Raw genomic sequence first — 22,286 nt, 5'->3', positions numbered from 1 at the left:
ATAGAATCTTGTACACTCGTGCTCAGTACTGTACATAGTAAAGATATAGAGGAGCTGGAGAGGGAAATGGGAGGACTACAGTAGAGATATGCAAAGTTACAGTAATTCAATTCATCACAAACTTCTCGGCTCAGCAGTTAATGACTTCAGCCTGCATAAATTAGAACATATGCACAATACTATGAACGCATGTGCAATATAAAATCTATAAAAGTATGCACAATATGAACGCTATGAAGGTATGCATGATAAAACTGCGAACATATGCACAAAATAGATGCTAAAAACGTGTGCACGTATAATTTTAAGCATAAATGATGTTGTGACTGTAAGCACGATGAAATTATGAACATGTACATGATATAACTGCTGTGAAGGTATACCTGACAAAGGCTATGCACGTATTCCTGATGTACCTGTGACCAACGTATGTATTATATGCACTAACAACGTATGCACTATAAACTAACAACGTATGTGCAATATAAAAGTTACGACCATGTGCATTATATGAGTGCCATGACCGTATATCTAGAAAAAGTGCTAAGAACGTATGCACATCGTGCATGTAGTGACAGATGTATGATACAAATGTTCTGAATGTGTGTGTACATGACATAAATGCATATGAAACTGTGCGTGATATAATGCCAAGAACAAATACATAATGTAAACACTACCACATGCACTATATGACCACTTTGAACGTGTTCCTGACACAAACAACATGACCAACCCAACTGCTATGAACCCACACAATACAAACAATACAGCCGTGTGCTTAGCACAAGGCCACAAAGGTACAAATAATATAACTATGGACGTGTGCATAGTACAAACACTTTTTTTTTTTTTTTAAGTAACAAGCTTATGGTATGTGTGTTACCATACAAAGCATGGTGTAGTAATGTATGCGTGGCATATGTGCTACAGTAAGATGTGTCCAAGGCATGGTGATGCATGTGTAGCATATGTTCTAGTGAACGTTCCTGGGCAGAGTCATTTGTGCAGGATAAGTATATGTAAGTACATTGTGGCGTTTTACCAAGCTGCAAGCACATAGTTTAATAACACTTAAGAACTATTAACTTAAGATCGCTTAAGCGGCCAGACAGACCATAAATGCCCTGACCACAGCTGGGGGCACGTCATAGTGTGTCAGGACGAGAGTAGTTAGTGACAATCCTACTCCTACAGACTTAACACACTGAGGTGAATCTGACTGCTTGACACTTAAGAGGTCAGGTGGGAGACGACAAAGTGTGGAGCAGGAGGTTGCTTGGAGTAACGTGGGGCGACTATTGGTATGGCACTACCTTAAACCGTATAGAGCAGGAGTGTGAGGCATATAAACAGGAGGGGACCTGCGTTTGAGTTAAGTGCGCTGACTGAACCACCCTGCTAAACAGCAATCGCACACCTCTCGAGTATCACCTATGCTCTGGCAGTTTTGATGTCGGGAAACACTGCCTGCTACCGCCGGGGAGACATGCTGCATCCCTGCAGAAGCCCCTTCCATACTGAAATGCAATGCCGGCATTTGCCCTCTCCTGCCACTGATACCTGTTGTGTGTATCTACAGTCCCCTCTGCGGGTGGCGGCAGCTAGTATACCACCTTGAGGCAGCCAATGGGGCTGTGCTAGATGTCGAGACTGCACCACCTGGTGTAGCAAAGCTGCCGAAAACTTGGCAGGGAATTCAAATGTCTGTCAGCAGGATCAGCCAATGTACGCCCCGCCTTCAGGTGGAGGGGGCGTTATATACTCCCGCCCCTCGCACAAATTCAGTTTTAGAAGCTTAACATGTGTCTAATCTTTTTAGACAAACCATTTTTAGCTGGCTTGCTTTACTCCAAAATGTTATGCCCCAAATTTGGCACATGGAGTTTCACACAAGCCACATTCACTCTCCTGTGAAACCATACTCCTTCCCACTAGGCCACATACTAGGCCAAGTGTCTAGACCTCGTAATAAATGTAATTCAACTCATGTAAAGCTGATGTCACACACAGTATATTTGGGCAACTAATGCTACAGTTTTTGAGCCAAAGCCAGAAGTGAATCCAGCAGAAAGAAGAAGTATAAGTCCTTGCTTTACAGTAGAGTAACGCAAAGAGTATATGCTGCATATTTTGTGCTGCAGGAAACTCGTTAGGCATCAGGACATATGTTGCTTATTTTTCTATAAGTAGACACACAGGACTTCCCTATGGCAGCCCTGTGTGTGAAGTGAGGTTTGGAAGCGGGTCCCTTCATCACAGGGTGCGCTGAGACCGCCTTCAAACATCACTGTGCTTATAGGGCTACGGCAGAGAAGCCATGTGTGTCTGCCTGTAGCAAATTACTCTGCGGATTTCCCGTTGCACACAGATTTCCTGCAGCCTAAAATATACAGTGTGTACGCTACATGTGACCCTACCATTCTATTCCTATTCCTTTTGAAATCACTTTGGGTCAAGTGCTTTAATAGCAGTTTTCAAAGGAAAACTGCTAGTTTGTCACCTATCGAAGAATGTTTTCGCAAATTACACCGGAAATCTGGAACACTTGCAGTAGCAAATCTGAGGCACTGCGTAAGGTGGCCCTGAAGTAATATTTTAGTCACTTTTTAAAAGGTTGCTACGTGTATGAACATACATTTAGTAGATTAGCATAAAAAAAGGGTCAGAAGTCTGCATAATTCCTAGACTCAAAAAAAACTGTTTTCATCTGCCCTTCTGGTTTCTATTCATTGTGGACACAATATGAATCCATCACACAACTTATAACAGATCAGTCAGACAACAGTCAAAATTCCTATTTTGGATTCAATGAGAACATAGCCTACATAAAAAAATGTAAAGTAATTTACATCTAGGACAAAACAAAAGGTACTTACGCAGCTCCCCCACTTTGAGGATTTCACAAAGCATCTTAGTAAGTTCAATGCTACTACGACCAAATGGACATTCATGCTTGTCTTCTCGACTGCTGTTTTCCAATACAATCTGTAATTAAAGCAATTATCATAAGGATTACATGTTAAATGTCATCAATTGGTTATGCAGGCTTTTAAAGTTGGGGGCCTACACTTAAGATAGGCCATGGAAATTAGGGTGCATTCACACCATAGTTTATGTATACAGTGACCATATATGGTTTTATACTAAATGTCCATATAGAACTGTATTTCCATAGACATGGCATGACTGTATTTCCATAAACTGTAATAAAAAAGTGAATGTAGTTTTGTATAGTTTTGCTTTGTATAGTTTTGCTCAGTCTGTTTTTTTGCTGGAAAAAAAAAAAACAGGTCCTACCAAGGTTTTGTCTACTTTAAAGTATTGTAATCAATGAGAATGTATAAAACCGCAGGTGTATAAAACGGTTTTAGCTCATCCATTTTTTTATACTGCTACACCCGACGCCAACCGTATGCACAAGCCATGGTTAAATGCACACTTGGTAGAGGCCCTCTTCTCAGCTCGCATTCCAATCAACAGTTTGAAGGAGCCACAGTGCAAGTGCAGCAGTCTTTTGAATGTTTATTGGTTTCAGCCTGGTTCACAATTTGGAAACAGAGTTTTTCTAGTGGCCGTGCAAGGTATTGTATCAATGTCCTATACAAGTGTCCTGGGACAAGGCTGCAATACCGCTATGTAAAGTACAGCGTTTGCATAATACAAATCAGGCTCAATCGAATGCTAATGTTGAAGACCTTGCATCTCTTGCACAACTGCTGCAGTTCCTTAAACTGCTGATTTGTGGGGGTACATGGAGTTGTAACCCGCTTATCTGATGTTGATGCCTGGTTCTTCGAACCATGATTAACAGTTTTATTAGCGCTTTAACAACATCATAGCACACACCCAGGGCTTACAGAAACCCGTTAGAAAGGATAACCCACAAGTCTGTGTAATGGAATATTTTAGAATGGCTATTTTTTCAGATTATAGGCATTCAGCACTATCCAGTCTAGATTAACTGTAACTGCAGTCTGTCAGCTGGACACTATTCAGCCTTTTTCTATTAAGCAGAATCCTTTGATGCAATAACCCCACACACCAGATAAAAAGTATAAGCCCATGCGCGTATTTGGCAAAACACTTTCAAATACAATTATACAGCTCATACAATTTTACATCACTGATACAGTTTGCTTACAGCAATAACAGCTACAGTATGGAAAGAGAGATAAGCAAAAAGAAAGCCACAGAAGATATATAAAATAAATGGAGCACGGCGGGTTAGTGCACATACAATTCTGGTAATGGTAAAAGAACCTGACATCAGTGCTATTATTTATGCAGAATATACTGCACCCTTCTCCCCCCACTACTTGAAATGAAAATATACACGCTCTGATACAGTTCATAGACTTGCTATTATTAGATTATAAAAAGACCTTTCGTACGTGACATTCTTCAGTCATCGTCAGAAAGCAGAGCATAGCCTAGCCTATTTTTATTGATGCTATTCAGCTATAAATGCACCCTCTAGCTTTTCCACAGTTCAAAAGGCTTCACTTAGATTGAAAGGTAACTGTGGGAGTTCAATGCCAGTTACACAGAAAAGGAAGAAAATATTGGAGCATATCTCTGTTCCTATATGCTCACACCAGGGCGTTAGAGAACAATGTTGTGCATTCCATTCCTACCGATAAAATGCTTAAAATAGACCTTGGAAGGAAAAGCTTTAAAAATATGCTGCATGCAGGTGACCGCAAACCTGGCTTCATACAATAGGTGTCTACACAGCTACAGTCAATTTAGATGAGTAAAACAGACACATGCATGATTTTGGACAGGCTATTTATTCTGGAGAATGAACAAACTGAAAGATTTAAGTACAGGGGCTGCTTCAGATTAGAACAAAAAGCTATGTTTTATTTCCATACTACCTGACCTGAATGAGGGGAGCTTCAATACCAGACACCGCCCATACACAAGAATGGTGCAGTTTCTAGAAACAGAGGTTGCACTAATGCTTATATAGACTTCACTGACATCTGTAATGGCATTTTTACACTATGAGACAGACATTTGTACACAGCTATTGCTTTGGGTAGGATGATTCTACTGTCTGCTCTGCAGAACACGTAGCATCACTATGCACAGTCCTGGCTGTAAGAAAAGAGACTAAAGGTGCCCATCCACCTTCAAAAGCAGTAAGCCAAATGTTCTTTCATCTGACAGCTACCTCTCCTAATATCCTCATGCAAATAAAGTAAGCAGCTGCCAGACATCTCTGATGGTAGCTTATCTCTCAGAACAACAAATGATTTGGCATTGAAATCAACATGCTCGATCCATTTTTACCCCCATACAAATTAAGGGTACATTCACACGAACAGGATCCTGCACAGATTTGATGCACAAGATTTTCTGCTGCTGCAGATTTCAATGTAAACTAAATGACTGAGCACAACTTCTAATCTGCAGTTACAAATCCTGTGCATCAAATCTGCGCAGGATCCTGTACGTTTGAACGTACCCTAAAGGTGTATTCCAGTTTCAGGAAATTGTATTTACGTTAATAAGACTGTCTATCCTAAATATATAACTTAATAATATAATATAGTGTTATCATAATGTGTACTGGCTTCAGTTTGCTTTTGTGTAATTCACCCCTGACAGGAAGTTGTGTAGTCCTTTAATTTTAATGTATTATCTCCAGCTTTTAGCTCCTACCTTTCTCTGCTGTCTTAAGAGGCTTGGCTGGATCTGGTCTCTAAGCTCCAGCTCCGATTGATGTCACAACCTCTACTAGCCTATAATATCTTTCTGTCATATACACATATACATATTTATTGGAACATCATGGAAGAATATGATTTATTTACAGCATGTAACCTAATGATGAACAAGGCAGAGAAATAGACAGGGAATTTATACAGTAGGCGCTGCAACTTTACTGGTGCAGTGGGGTGGGTGCAGCTCACAATTAATCAGTGACCGAGATAAAATGGGCAAGCACCTATACCCAAGGTGTATAATAGAATTCAAAACGGTGAAAAAATAGCCCAAAACCTCAAGGAGAGTGTGATGATGTTTAGTAAGTATTCAACCCCTTCCTCCCCAGCTACTGAGGAAGGGGTCGAATACTTAAAGTTTGAGTGAAACGCGTTTAGATAAAAGTTGCACTGAAAATTTAGTGGTCTGCCAGCCACTGTGTGTCCGGAATAATACCAACTGCTTTTTACCATTTCTACAATAGTCAAGGACTGCTATTCATCTAATAGAATTGCAGATTCTGAAATCCATTTACCACAACATCCTGGTTTCCCGCTGACATTGCTGCTCCTGAGATCAATCTATTGCTATTTGACACAACCATCTCCCGGCTGACATCAGACACCACTGCCACGAGGATCTGCCATTACGATCGGCCTCTGGAAACCATCGTGCGGCACACTCCGGTTTTGCGCAGTCCGAACCAGCAGCACATAGCGCCTGCCAGCGCACAAAAGATCTCTGGAGTTCTACCAAGCACCACCATCAAGGAGACGGCAATCAGATCGGATATAACAGGAACACTACATCACAGCAGTAACAATATACTATATATATATATATATATATATATATATATATATATATATAATCAATGACTGTATATGGACATATGTTCATATGATAACATCGATACATATTGCAGAATTGAATCTTAAATACTATTGCTATCAGAAGGCTAGCCAAAAAAGCATATTCCACTAATCTGTATGTGTGATTTTATTCACATTGCTAATTTTGTATGTTTTATGCATTATTATTATCATCCTCCCCCAAGGGACCTGTGAGGGGAATTCATGAAAATCTTAAGTCATTTTTAACAAAACATAATAAAGAAATCATTTTTATTTGAAGCACGGTCTTAGATTACTAAACATCATCACACTCTCCTTGAGGTTTTGGGCTATTTTTTCAAAGTTTGAAATTAGACTTTTGGCAACAGCTTTGAGTGGGGAACTTGTAGGACTGCTTTTGGAAGACTGTGATGAAAAGCTGAGGGAAAGCAATGCATTATGGGAATGGTTGTACTAAGTAACAGCTCAACCAGAATGTACAACCAGGAAAGGAGTACAGGACTAAGACCCCCTAAAACAAATAAATTTTTGGTGGGTTTGATAACTGGGGTAGGCAGGTAAGCAATGTTATATGCTTTTGCAAAATGTTTTTTTTTTATCTAATGTCGGAGTAACCCTTTAATCCAAAATTGCCCGGCCGTCTTTTCTCTTTGATGTGCTCCAGAAGCCTTTCATGCTGTGTTTGGCTGAGTGGGTAATACATGCACTGGCCAAATTTGTGGCTGAGGAAGGACTTTGTTGCAGCTGCCGGTTGGCAGAGCAGGCAAATGCAGGCCTTGACCCCAGACACAGCATGTACTGTACAGCGGGACTGGCTTTGGCAGAAGGGCAGCAGCTGGGGTAAAGGTAAATATCATATTGTTATATGTTTTCAGCCAGGCTCATCATGTTTTCATTAAGTTGGAATACCCCTTTAAAAAGCTGGTGGTGACAAATGCAAATGGCATAACTCTTCACTGGGTCCTTTCATAGCAGCATGTAAATGGCAAACATTGTGATTTTTGTTTAAATGTGGCTAGCACGAATATTAAAGTGGACAAAGGGCACCCCTGTCGTGTACCATTTACATATATCTTCGCTGTAGGGTTATGGTAAAGGGCACCAATAGCTGCTATGATAGGACCGGAGAAGCCCATATGTCGAAGTACGGAGAAGGCGAATGATCACCGAAGGCGGTCAAATGCCTTCTCCGCATCCAGAGCCAGGGCAAGTGTGGTGACCTTACTAGCCATCACCTGGTGGAATACTCCCATCATCTGTCTGGTGTTGAAGTAGGTTTGTCTGTGAGGAACAAAACCAGCTTGATCCACATGTATTAGGTAAGGGAGGATCGCTGCTATGAGAGTAGCTAAAATTTTGGCAAAAATTTTTATGTCCTGGTTTAGTAGTGATGTTGGACGTAAATTTTGGAGCACATCTGGTGATTTGCCCGGCTTGGGAAGGTGAATTTTCCCTAGGAAAAGTCCCAGAGTCCAATACTGCTTGAAAAAAATCCCTAAGATACGTAACCAGTGTGGTTCAAAATTTTTTTAAATAATGGTTCGCAAAGCCATCCAGTACGGGAGCTTTGTCACGGGGGAGGAATTTTATGGTTGGTTAAACTTCAGCTATGGTTAAAAGGGAATTGAGAGTTTGTAGTTGGGGCAGTCTCAAGGTAGGCATGGCAAGGGAATTAAGAAAGGACATGGTGTCTTCTACAAGGTTGGGAGGGGTGGGGATAGAGTCACAGAGATTATATAATTGAGAATAGTATGATTGGAATCCGTTGGCAATGTCCCTAGGAGAGTACAGTTTTTGGTGTGTTATGGGGTGAAGTAGGTGAGGAATTCGGCTTTTGATTTGTTTAGATTTTAGCCGTGCCGCTAACAACTTGCCGGCCTTGTTGTTTTGTGAATAAAAGGCTGCTCCGGTCTTTCTATAAGCCTTCTCATATGCTGACAAAAGTAAACCCCTTAGCTTCAGTAGTAGCTCTCTAAGTGTAGCTGCTAACCGGTCGGATGGACACAATTTATTTTGAGATTCAACCTGTCGAATCTCATCTAAGGTATCCGAGAGCATTTTACCTGATTGTTTTCTGCAGATCGCGCCCTGCTTAATAAAAGAGTCTCGAATAGTGGCCTTGTGAGCATTCCACAGAGTTTGTGGATTTGGAGAGGTCGGGGCATTAAGGTGGAAATATTCTAATAGGTCTGTCTCTATTTGTTTACCGTGAAGGGAGTGCGATAACAGGAAGGGGTTGCTCCTCCACAAATATGTTGGTGTTGTATCGACATGTTCCTGCAAGGAGAGCGTTACCGCAGCGTGGTCAGACCACGTAATGTCGTCAATAGTAGTAGAGTGTACCCTTGGAAGTAGTGTCCTGTCTACCAAAAAGTAGTCTAGTCTGGAGTACACATTATGCACCCCTGAGTGGAAGGTGTAGTCACGCTCTTCCCAATGATGAATGCGCCATACGTCGTATAATTCTTCCCCCCATAAGATATCTGCTACTGTGACAGGATTGCGTGGTAGTGGCAAAGTGGTGTCGACCTTGGGGTCCACTGTGATGTTGTAGTCCCCGCACAAAATCAGGTGACATTGTTTGCAGCGGTTAATTTTCCGCATTAATTTGCACAAAAAGGTAAGTTGTGCAGAGTTAGGGGCATGCAGGGAAACCACTGTGCCGGCCTTGTTGCCATTTACATATATCTTCGCTGCAGGGTTATGGTAAAGGGCACCAATAGCTGCTATGGAACATACCAGGATGTTCATGGAACATACCAGGATGCAATACTGGCCCAAAAGGTCCGTGTGGGATTCAAGCAATGTAAACGCTACTGTGTCTCTAATGGTTATGGCAGTTCTCCGGGATTTAGAGCAATGGTGAGCTTGGAATTTATGTGGGAATGATTTTGAGGCTAACCTAAACGCATCCTGGTTTATTAAATGCGTCTCTTGGAGACAGAGCACATCGCATTTTAAACATCTAGCTTGTTTCCACACATGAGACTGTCGCATAGGACTGTTGAGACCATTAACATTTATACTAGAGTATAGCAGTACCATGATATACCAAGAGGAAAAACATAACATAGTTATGTTACTATTGTTAAGATAGTGGAACAGAGCGCCTCCCAGCGAGGGTGTCTGCCTCCGTAAGGTCACAGTATACACGATATTGTATAGCCTGGACATATACCTACAAACAAACAAAAACAAGCAAACAAGACAACAGATAATGCAAAAGAAATGTAGGTAAAGGATATGTTTACAGTCCATGATAGACCTCGGCCTATCAATAGAATGGGGGTAAAGGTCCATACTGCAGCCCGATGCTTCCTGCACCCGGAACACTCAAACGCCAATATGCCCCACACTGTAATCCTAGGACGAGAGTCAGACTAGCAAGTTAACGGACAGTCGTCCATTCTTCTCGGAGTCTGGATGGTGGGTGAGCAGTTGGATTTGGGATGGACACCTTCCTCTGTCCAAGAAGTTTGTGCCCCTCGGCCACTGATCGGATAGTGTGCGTTTCATTCTTATAGTGCACTATGAGGCGCACAGGAAAACCCCATTTGTAGGGTATATTAGCTTTACGTAGCGCAGATGTAATAGATGAGAGGTCTCTGCACAATTGCAGCATCACAGCAGATAGGTCGGCGTAGATCTGTATGCTGTGGTACAGAGCAGGCAAGCCCCCATTTTTCCTACAAAAAGTCATGAAAGCCTCTTTCACCGTGAAAAAATGCACCCTAGCCAGGATGTTTCTAGGAGTTGAGTCGGCAAGGTGTTTGGGTTTTGGAACTCTATGGGCCCTGTCCACCTCCAAATCTTTGTCTGTACAATCTGGCAGCACAGTTTTTATCAAGGTTTGAACATAAGCTGGAATATTTTGAGGCAGGACAGTTTCAGGCACTCCCCTAAGCTTGACATTGTTGCGCCTGCTTCTGTCTTCCATGTCTGCCATCTTAGTTTTAAGGTAGCAAATTTCATCTTCCACAGAGTTATGCGCATCAATTAAGGTATTGTGGGAATCAGCAAAGTCGCCAAACTTCTCCTCAAGGTGGTCTACTCTCCCTCCCAGGTTTGTTATTTCAGTGTTCAGTGGGTTAATAAGTTGTTGCATAGCACACAACATAGACCTGTGTTGAAGCACTAGCATTCCTTTCATAGTAGTGTCTGTCAGTGGGACATCAGACACTTGGAGTTGCAGGAGGGGATCTTCTTCTGAGCAGACCCTGTCAGCACAGTCACTATGAGCGAAAGAAGCTGGAGAGAGACAGCGATCCCCCAGATGTCGCCGCTGCTGGAGCGGTCTTTGTGGAGGAGATGCAGAGGGGGAATTTGTGGTGCCTCTGGAGGGGGAGTGTGCTGCGGCGGAGGCCGGGGAGTGACGTCAGCCTGAGGTGCCAGGGAGAGAGGCACAGAGCTCTGATTCTGCCGGCAGAGCTGGAACGGACGTGGATCTGCGGAAGCTCCGAGTCGGTGATTCAAGGGGAGATCTGGGATGAGGAGAGCGCTCTGAGGCCTGCCCACGATGTTTGTGGCGGCCATCTTGGGATTCCTCCAGACTTCGGGTAAAGTGAAATTTAGAGAGTTTGGCTTGATCAGCCAATTTCTTTCTTGTGGTGGGCATAGTGGGGGTTTCCAGACACCCGAGGATGTTAAAAGTATCTTGCTGGATGAGATATTCGTCGTTTAGAACTGCGCGGGAGCCCAAGGCTCGCGCGTGCATTCAGTCAGGCAGCCAGGCCATGCCCCTTTCGCTCATTTCCTAATTCCTTACAACAGTGCTTTTTAAATTGTGGGGGTGAACTGTCACATAAGGAAATGAGTGCTGAAACTTTTTTCTATTGCTAGGGTCTATACACATGTATAATATTCGGCAGCATAAAATCCTGCATATCAAATTCTGCGCAGGATACTGTATGCGTGAATGCACCCTTAGGGGGAGATTTATCAAAACCTGTACAGAGGAAAAATTGCTTTCATTTTTCAGAGACTTTTTCAGAAATGAAAAAAGTGATCTGATTGGTTGCTATGGGCAACTCCGAAACTCTTCCTCTAGACAGGTTATGATAAATCCCTCCCTTAGAGAATACATTTTGATCCAGTCCAAGCTAGAACAATGCAGTGATGTTGTGTGCTGAACTGTAAATCCACATATGCAGTAAATACAGTACACACAGCCACACTAAACCTTTTTCAATCTATTTACCATTACATTGTGTAACCGCATTATAAATATTCCTCCTGGGCATAAAATACTGGGTGTCTGTTTTCCCCACTGCTAAAAAATATTTTGCGTGATCAGAACCTTTTTCTGTCAGACAAGCTTCACTGTTCAAAATAATGTATTCATGAAAAAAATTACCTCTAATATCTATAATAATGTAATAGTTGATGTATAGTTACAAAAATCACTAGAAAGTGCACAGAACAAAAAAATAAATACCGTAAATAAATAAAACAACACTCATTTTAAAAAGGTGCAAGAAAAAGATCCTTACCCGTATATAAGCGTCCTGATGATGCTTTGCAAAGTACAGCATGTTGTCAAGGGCCAGCATCCCTGGAGGAGTGTGGGTAAAATCCAGTGCTGGGTTTACATTGTTCTGCAAATGAGTTACACAAATGAAATAATCAAATATATGTTTAAAAGATACATTCTAAGAAACACACAAGAAAGCAGAAAAAATCTTATGACATTTTTTTATCAGAATTTCTTGGTAGCTAACTAAACCTAATAAATGAAATCAATTTATTTCTGAATAATCTTAAATGCACATCCATATTTTATTTCATCATAAAGTTTGTCATGTGTACATCAGTTAATATTTTATAGCTCTTAAAGTGGTTAAATAGTTCCAAAAATCCACTCAAGGGGCCTTATTTAATAGCTTGCTGATTGGGTATGCACTGGGTTCAAGCACTAACAATATAGGCCGGCACACCTTTACCATGACGGTATCATGACATATGAGCACAAACAGTGTGGATCAAAAATTCATTAATTTTATTGAAACCTTATTTATAGTTTTTTGGTCAACATACCAGATTTGGCCTCGGAGTGCTCTATGAGGCTATGTTCAGATTCAGTTTTTCGGGTGGTCAGTACCTATACTAACACCAGGAAGGAGTCCAAAACACACCCACACAAAAAAAGAAAAAAAAACTGTCTGTTTCACTATTGCATTTCCTAAAAATACTGACCAAAAGGAGGGGCAAAAAAATGACTCAAAATGCTGAATGGGAACATAGCATTAAATACCAAATGTAGCATTAGTAGTACAGTTTCCTATACTTAAAGGGGTACTCTGATGCACACATCTTATCCCCTTATCCAAAGGATAGGGGATAAGATGTTAGATTGTGGGGTTCCTGCTGCTGGGGCCCCCCACAATCTCCGCTGCAGCACCCCAGTCAATCGGTGCATGGAGTGAACGCCGCTCCGTGCCCGATGACAGGCGATGCAGTCGGCCACGCCCCCTCCATTCACCTCTAAGGGAGGAGGCGTGATGGCTATGTACTGTCACCAAGAATATGCTTGTGAAGCTGCACACACCGTGCATTAGGGTTTCACAAACATATTATAGGCATACCACTATAAATAAATTATGCTTCATGGTCTATTCATACGTACAGTTTTCTGTGCAGATTTGACAAGCAGATTTTCTGCTGCCGATTTCAATGTAAACTAAACAGCTTGAAATCCTGCGCATCAAATCTGTGCAGAATACTGTACGTGTGAATAGACCCTGAACAGGGAAAATGTAGACTAATCTGTAGAACTAATGAAGACACAGGGATGACACAGCGCAATCTCTTTAATTAAATTGGGCTCCAAATATATTTCATAGAATCTCCTATCACTGTCTAACACTTTAATTTAGTTAATTTAGTTTCAAAATTAATCCATACAGAAAACAAATAATGATGAAAACCTATATTCAAATACATTTAATCTTTTTGTATTTGATGCTTTCAAGCTTTAAAACAATGGTCCTCCTATAGTAAAGCTTTGAGAAATTAACTCTAAAGTCCAGCCTTCATGTCTCAAATTGCTTTGGAAAAACTTAAGCTGCACTGTAGTTGGGTGATATAGGCAATGAAGACTGTTTTCTTCATATTTGTTACACACCATCAGCAGTCACTATACAAATTTACCATAGGTCAATACTCAGGGGGTGCAGGTGAAAGGCGTCTCCCCTTAATAACAAAGGAATTCCACATGTATATTTTATACAGAAATCTATTGAAAACACTGGAAAAAATATGAAAATTGTTGGTCACATACAATCTCTCATCAATATATTCCTCCTGTACTGTGCAGATTTACTGCTTAGAAATTGTTGTGATCGAAAAGTTTGGTATTTATTTAAAGGTTAGCAACATTCCCTGTTGTGTGCTATATTTGAGCCCAGTCCTATGGATTTCTGTGGGGGGTGGGGGGAAGGGGGGGGGGGGGGGGGCATTACAGTGACCTGAAGAGAATTCTGTGGATTTCTACTATACCAATTTACAGTCGCTCACACAACTTTATCAGCCACCTGCATAAACGCCTCCCTCTATGTTAGAAAGAATAACAATAAAAAGGGCAACAAGCTCTTTCACAAACTTTTGACATGTAAACTACTGGTAAAAAAAAAAAAAATACAAGACCGTTCAGACATTTATGTCTGTACTAGTTTAATGTTTTCACGAAACAACAATTGACTCCTGCTTTGGTAATTTTCTATAAAAAGGAAGTGGCAGTGCAAAAATATTGTACTTTATACATTATAGCAGAGAAATAGGTAGTTCCTCAGCTCACCTCTTAGCCAGATGACCTGTCGCACAGGACTGTGTGAACCAACACCAAGATAATGTATAAAAATAGAAGTCCAGCGCAGGATAACGGTGCAAATAAAAGCTGATATTTATTCAAGCCACAGGACAGCAGTAAACAGTGTTACGCGTTTCAGGCGGTGTAACCAGCCTTACTCATACGTATGAGTAAGGCTGGTTACACCGCCTGAAACGCGTAACACTGTTTACTGCTGTCCTGTGGCTTGAATAAATATCAGCTTTTATTTGCACCGTTATCCTGTGCTGGACTTCTATTTTTATACATTATGATACAACAGTTAAAGGGGTAATCTGGTGAGAAACATTTTTTTTTTCATATCAACTGGCTCCAGAAAGTTAAGCAGATTTGTAAATTATTTCTATTAAAAAATCTTAATCCTACCAGTACTTATCAGCTGCTGAAGTTGAGTTGTTATTTTATATCTGACAACAGTGCTCTCTGCTGACACCTATCTGCCTGTCTCAGGAACTGTCCAGAGCATAAGAGGTTTTCTATGGGGATTTGCTGCTACTCTGAACAGTTCCTGAGACAGACAAAGGTATCAGCAGAGAGCACTGTTTCCAGCCAGAAAAGAAGAACTCAACTTCAGCAGCTGATAAGTACTGGTAGGGTTAAGATTTTTTAAATACATTTTTTAAAGTAATTTACAAATCTGTTTAACTTTTTGGACCCAGTTGATATGAAAAAAAAAAAATAGAGAGTTTTTCACTGGAATACCCCTTTAAGTGCTCTCAATAAAGTACTGTTCTTTTTAAGATGATATGAGTGGGAGATAGAGTAAAAGATAAATTGTCTTCCATATAAAAAATTAAATTTAAATGCAATCTCTGAAGTTTAGATATGTGTGTATATGGCAGCAAAAAAGGACAGCGAGTAAAACTGCCTTGATACACTGTTCTCCTTAAGAAATAATAGTTTTTAAGAACTGGTTGTGCATCTAGTCTTAAAACTTGCTGATCTCATATCAATGAACAATGGCCTATATGAAAAGTAGAAATCAATATTGTTTGTGCAGAGTCAAGTTCAGTTCAAACTCATCAAGGTGATGAACGATTATTGCCAAAATATTGCAAAAGAGCTAGGTAAAATACTTCAATTTATGGTCAAAGCATTTGCCCTCAAGCCTCCTCAGTCAGGATTACTACTGGCCTTTAAATGTTCCTGGCTTATATACTAAACATATTTTACCCCTATAAACCACTCAGTATTTAACACCAGAAACAAAACAAACTTGTCTGTAATACAAATGACTAAATATCATCCCAGGCAGTCAGAAGCAGTACACGCTAACAACTATATTACCATATGAAATAATAATAGCTGCATTATAATAAAAAAATCACTTAAAATAAATCAACACTTTTATTCATCGGTCAATCGTTTTTTTTTTTAAGGCATAGGATTTCTGAACCTACAATAAATTCATATGTAAGGGATAGACATTTGGAAAACAGCATGTCTTGCCCTATAATTATGCTTCCCTCAGTGGGGGCAACCGTACCTGACTGAGGGTGCTTTCACACTACGATTGTAGTGTACGGTTGCTGGATCCGGTTGGGAGGGGCGAAAACCGTCCGCTCCCGCATCCCAGCCGGATCTGGCCCGAACTCCATTCATTTCAATGAGCCGACCGGAGTCAAACGCTGACTCCAGTTGTCTCATTTTTCCCCGAATATGGTTTTCTGACCGGACCTAGAACCGTGGTTGTAAATTTGTAAAATTACTTTATTAAAAAATCCTTAATCCTTCCAGTACTTATTAGCTGCTGAATATTACAGAGGAAATTATTTTCTTTTTGGAACAAAGCGCTCTCTGCTGACATCACGAGCACAGTGCTCTCTGCTGACATCTCTGTTCATTTTAGAAACTGTCCAGCGCAGCATATGTTTGCTATGGGGATTTTCTCCTACTCTGGACAGTTCTTAAAATGGACTGAGATGTCAACAGAGAGCACGGTGCTCGTGATTCAGAAGAGAGCTCTGTGTTGCTACAAGAAAAGTATTTCCTCTGTAGCATTCAGCAGCTGATATTACTGGAAGGATTAAGATTTTTTTTATAGAAGTAATTTACAAATCTGTTTAACTTTCTGGCATCAGTTGAATAAAAAAATAAAAATAAACGTTTTCCACCGGAGTACCCCTTTAAACGTTAAACATGACTATGGGATTCTACTAGGGAAATCATGTTTTATAATAAATGCCCCTTCCTGGATCCTCCCACTGCCCTATCTTCAGCAGCAGATCAGCACACAAAAAGGAGCAGCTTCCGCCCAACTACCTCTCTCTGATAGAAGAGCTTAGAAGAACATGGTGGAACAGCTTCAATTGTAAGTGTTTATAAATACATTCACATATTAATACAGAGGAGTCGGAGTTGGGGAGTCGGAGTCTGAAGTACAAAAAACTGTGGAGTCGGAGTCGGAACATTTATCTACTGACTCCAGAGCCCTGAAAAAGACACTATTTTGGGCTTTGGAATTTTTTTGCGCGTACGCCATTGACCCTGTGGTTTAATTAACAATATATTTTTATAGATCGGACATTTACAAAAGCTGTGTAATGTTTATTTTTATTATGTTTTTATATTTTTTATATGGAATTTGGGAAAAGGAGGATGATTTAAACTTTTAATAAGGGAGGGGTTAATGTGTGTTTTAAAACTTTTTTAAAACTTTTTTTCATTACACTTTTAGTAGGGATCGACCGATATAGATTTTTTAGAGCCAATACCAATAACTTGTGAACTTTCAGGCCGATAGCCGATAACTTATACCGATTTTAAGTGCATTTTAATTTTTGGGCATTTTAAAGCAGGGCCATGTACACTGAGGACAAGCAGGGCTCTGTACACCTAGGACAAGCAGGGCTCTGTACACCGAGGACAAGCAGAGCCCTGTACACGGAGTACAAGCAGGGCTCTGTACACTGAGGACAAGCAGGGCTCTGTACATTGAGGACAAGTAGGGCTCTGCACATTGAGGACAAGCAGGGCTCTGTATGAGAAAGACTAATATATCAACAAGAAAAAACAACAGGAGGTGCGCCCCTAGTGAGGACCATTTAAATAAAATGAAAGAGATAACGCAAAGATGGGTTCTTACCCCTAGGTGTTGCGCTCAGAGCACAACACCTACAGTAGCGTCTATATGCAGGAAATCGAGGGAAACCGCTGCCACGAGGAACTACCCGGTGTGACGTCCATCAGTCCGGTGGATAGCAATGGAGATAAATATGTGAACAAGTTCCTTTCAAGAAGGCGCTGGTACCCGGAGATGAAAATAAACTTCTTTATTAGCTAATAAAGAAGTTTATTTTCATCTCTGTGTACCAGCGCCTTCTTGAGAGGAACTTGTTCACATATTTATCTCCACTGTATGAGAAAGAGAGAGAGAGCGAGCAGGGGGCGGCGGGCGCACTGATCGGTGGCACAGTGAACTCAGACGTGGTGCTGCTGCGCTTAGACATGAGGTCACATCACCCCCACGGTGACATGACCTCACGTCTGCCTGCCACAAGGGAGGCCGGAAGAAGGACGTTCCTACGTCCGAAACTGCCGGCGTAGCCTCTGAGCGCCCCTTACCGTCCTCGTCTATGCCGCGGTGATCCCGGACCTCGGGCCTGCAGCTGTTTACCCGCGGTGAGTGCACGCTACCCTTTTCCGTTGTAAGATTTGTAAATTACATCTATTCAAAAATCTTAACCCTTCCAGTACTGATCAGTTGCTTTATGTTGCATAGGAAGTTCTTTACAGTGCTCTCTACTGACATCTCTGTCCAGGTCAGGAATTGTTCAGAGCAGGAGAGGTTTGCTATGGGGATTTGCTCCTGCTCTGGACAGTTCCTGACATGGACAGAGGTGTCTGCACAAAGCACTGTGGTCAGACGGAAAATAAATTCAAAAAGAAAACACATTCCTCTGTAGTATACAGCAGCTGATAAGTACTGGAAGGGTTAATATTTTTACATATAAGTAATTTACAAATCTGTTTATTTTTTTTTTAAATCAACTGGTGTCAAAAAGTTAGTTTTCCACCGGAGTACCCCTTTAATCGGGTATTCCTATCTACAACATAGAGGATATGCTATAGAATGTATGATACAGGTGGGGCCTACTTCTGCAACCTGCATCTATCTTAAAAGCGAGGGGCCCCATGGCCCTGTCCGACCTGCTTGTGGCAGGCAGATGTGGCCAAAAAAGCCATGCAGGCTGTTATATGCAGTTTATGTAACATAGTGGTGGATATGAGTCGCATAATCGTAGAGGTTACGTGTTGTATTGCAACACAATTGTATTGAAGTGACAACCTGTGGCCTTGTTTTTCTAAGAAAGCAGCCATGTTTTTCTAATCCTAGAAAACCCCTTTAAAAGTGCACTGATGCATTAGCACTATCAAAGCTTATGTAATCTTTCCTAAAGGTGGCCATCAACATAGGATAGAGAGCAAGGAGGGATGAGCGACTGCGAGACTCCTCTGGTTACAGCTAATCTGTTTGAAAATCCAAAAATCTGGTTTTATGCAGGAAATTAAAATAAAAAAAAAATATATATATTACACACCTTGACACCGTAACTGCACCCCTAAACAATCTATCTATCCATCCATCCATATACTGAAAGCAGACAACCTGACTATTGCAGTTGTCTTGACAGCCTATTGACAGCCACATCCACCTTCACATTATTTTGTTACAAAGAGGAAATGTAAAAAAATATGTATACACATTTATCCCCTAGAAGATGCAGAGTGTACATGTACGTCTTGTACCCTTTCCCGTTGTATGAAGCACATTAAGGAGCTGAGCATGCTTTAACTTCTATCAGCAGCCAGGACCCTCGGCTAATGCCAGACATAGCTGATCGGGCTAAGTCCGGAGTAACCCTTTAGATGCTATGATCAAAGTTGATTGCAGCACCTAAACAAAAACAAACATACAGTACATAATGTGGTATAGCTGCGTGGGGAAATGTCTAAACTATTTAAAATAGAACGGTATAACTTTATTAAAACCACACTGTCAATAGCGTAAATGTAAAAAAAATACCAAAGTCGAGAATTAATGTTTGGTCACTTCATTTACTAGAAAAAAAAAAAAGTGATCAAAAAGTCTCATTAAAAAAAACTACAGATCACAGCACAAAAATGACCCCTCATACAGCCATGTACATTGAAAAATAAAAATGTTATGGGCGTCAAACTTTAAAGGGGTACTCCAGCGCTGAGACATCTTATCCCCTATCCAATGGATAGGAGATAAGACGCCTGATGCTTGCACGCAGCACCCCGTTAGAATGCTCCGTTCCCGTGATCGCCAGTAATCAGACCCGGAGCGAACACGCTCCGGGGACTGATTCTAACGGATTGCTGCGTGCAAGATCACAGGGGTCCCCAGTGGCGGGACCCCGGCCATCAGGTATCTTATCCCCTATCCATTGGATAGGGGATAAGATGTCTTAGCGCCGGAGTATCCCTTTAAGCATTTTTTATTTATTTTTTTTCCAATTTTGACCCACAATATTATTTTTTGTTTAGCCATGGTTAGAATCATAGATTTTGTGATATAATGAGTGATATCATTAAAAAGTACAGTTGGTGGAGCATAAAACAAGCCCTCATATGGCGCTGAAGGTGTACAATTTAAAGAGTTATGGCTATAAGAATTCAAGGAGTAAAAAAATAAAATAAAAAATTTAAACAGTGCAAAAATGAAAAATCACTGCCCCCTTAATGCCTCCTGACATGTTTGGAAATCTATGTGAAAAGAGAGACATCGCAGAGCTTCCCATAGAGTAGTACAGTCAGATAATGGGGCATGTCAGGTGAACAAATACTGCTCACATAGGGTTGTTGTGTTGGAAGACACAGCAACTTATAGTAGCATGGATAGATTTCCACAATGGTGGTGCAGCCTCCCCGGAGTCAGCAGGTCAGAGCCAAGCAGAACCGATGAACGCAGTAAATGTTTAGGCAAGCTAGAAAAAATCCCGGGGAATTTCCAGGTGCGATCCAGCCAATATAGCTCTAAGCAATCCATAAGGTTAAGGTATATGATTTTTTTAAATCATTTTTAATGTGGACATGGCATGTCCACATTGAAAAAGAGGTAGTATACCATGAAACACGTTTGTGTTAGCTTAAAGGTTACCTCTCATCAAATAAACTTTTGATATATTTTAGATTAATGAATGTTGAATAACTTTCCAATAGCATGTTAATGAAAAATATGCTTCTTTCTACTGTATTTTTCGCGATCAGTCCTGTCAAAAAGCATTTCTGACTTATGTTGGAGTCCTAAACACTCAGAGCTGCCAGCCTGCTTTGTTCACAGCCAAACAGGCTGTGAACAAAGCAGGCTGGCAGCTCTGAGTGTTCTCCTTTGTGAACAAAGCAGACTGGCAGCTCGTAGTGTTTAGGACTCCAGCATGAGTCTGAAATGCTTGCTGCCAGGACTGGTAGGGAGACCCCTAGTGGTCATTTCTTCAAAGTGGAAAATTAAATAAAAAGATGCATATTTTTTAATGCATAGTTTTTTTGATGAGAGGTACCCTTTAAAGGGTTTATCCAGGAAAAAAAACTTTTTTTTATATATCAACTGGCTCCAGAAAGTTAAACAGATTTGTAAATTACTTCTATTAAAAAATCTTAATCCTTTCATTACTTATGAGCTTCTGAAGTTAAGGTTGTTCTTTTGTGTCTAAGTGCTCTCTGATGACACGTATCTCGGGAACCACCCAGTTTAGAAGAGGTTTGCTATGGGGATTTGCTTTTAAACTGTTCGGTTCCCGAGACAGGTGTCATCAGAGATCACTTAGACAGAAAAGAACAACTTTAACTTCAGAAGCTCATAAGTACTGAAAGGATTAAGATTTTTTAATAGAAGTAATTTACAAATCTTAAAAAATAAGGTGCAGATCACAACAGAAGGACCGAGGCAGTTAAAGCTAAAGCCGGACCCCACCGGCAACAATAATGTAAAATAATGAAAACCTATAGCTTATGCCTCTAGGACCTCACCAATGGTGCATAATGGTGTGGGCAAAGATAGATATAACAGCGTTTTCTCAGAAATTGAAATTTTTAATTCAGATTATAAAATATAATAGATAAATAAGTAAAACAGTAACAAAATATCACATTACACTGGCACTTATCTAATGAAAATCTCACTAGGCCCTAGTGAGATATCCAAAATGTAAAAAAGATATATGAATAAATTGATATTCAAATGAGTCCATAAATCTGCAGATGAAAAATAAAATAAAATGAATCCGCAAAAGGTGTTTGGATTTGTAGCAAAATGATTGTAACATAAAGTCAATAAAAAAGTTGATGAATGGATGATACAGAGTATCTCTCACCTCTGCTTCTGGCTTGTAAATGAGTTGCAGCCTTGTGTTCCTCGTGAGCCCCAGTAGGTGGAGGGGGGCAAAGGTTGGTATGTCTCCCTTAGCAGCCCCGTTGGCAAATAGATGTTGCGTACCGTGAGCTCCGATAGCGGGGGAGCATGCAGCAGTTTCAGCGCTGGGGACCTCGTTCGCTGGCTGGCTTAGCACAGACGGCACTAGTCTGGCACTCCAGCAGGAGTGTCAGTCGGCTCGGGTGCGACAACGGGTCTGATGGTGGTGGTATGCCGGGAGCGATGGAAGGTCCGGGATTGGCGTCCCACGTGGAAGCAGGAGATGAGGCTATGCGATGCAGTGGATGGTAAGGTTACAGCCAGGCAGGGTGAAGTAGGACAGATTTAACTCCTCTGTTGCCAAGATGTTTGCAGATGGACACTGATGGTCACTGTGTGAATAGTGCCAGATTTCTAAACGTGTTTCGGGGTACTGGGAAACAAGGACCTCCGACCCCTTCCTCAGTAGAAATGTGTATATGGTAAAATTTGATAATAA

At 41.0% G+C, this 22,286-nt stretch overlaps 1 protein-coding gene across 4 annotated transcripts in view; it reads right to left on the bottom strand.

Annotated features, from left to right (window-relative positions):
* Positions 1 to 22,286, bottom strand: part of ELMO1 (engulfment and cell motility 1) — a 390,193-nt gene that overhangs the window by 211,959 nt on the left and 155,948 nt on the right. For all 4 annotated transcript variants that reach the window (XM_056520469.1, XM_056520472.1, XM_056520471.1 and 1 more), the window contains 2 exons: positions 12,056 to 12,160; positions 2,880 to 2,988 (listed from right to left, as the gene is read on the bottom strand). In XM_056520469.1, the coding sequence (XP_056376444.1) occupies positions 2,880 to 2,988; positions 12,056 to 12,160 (214 nt within the window). The remainder of the gene's footprint in view (positions 1 to 2,879; positions 2,989 to 12,055; positions 12,161 to 22,286) is intronic.

This window comes from Hyla sarda, chromosome 5 (genome assembly GCF_029499605.1).
Source record: "Hyla sarda isolate aHylSar1 chromosome 5, aHylSar1.hap1, whole genome shotgun sequence".
NCBI classification, from domain to species: domain Eukaryota; kingdom Metazoa; phylum Chordata; class Amphibia; order Anura; family Hylidae; genus Hyla; species Hyla sarda.
The sequence above is the reverse complement of the archived record's forward strand: the minus strand, read 5'-3'. Positions and strand labels throughout refer to the sequence as shown.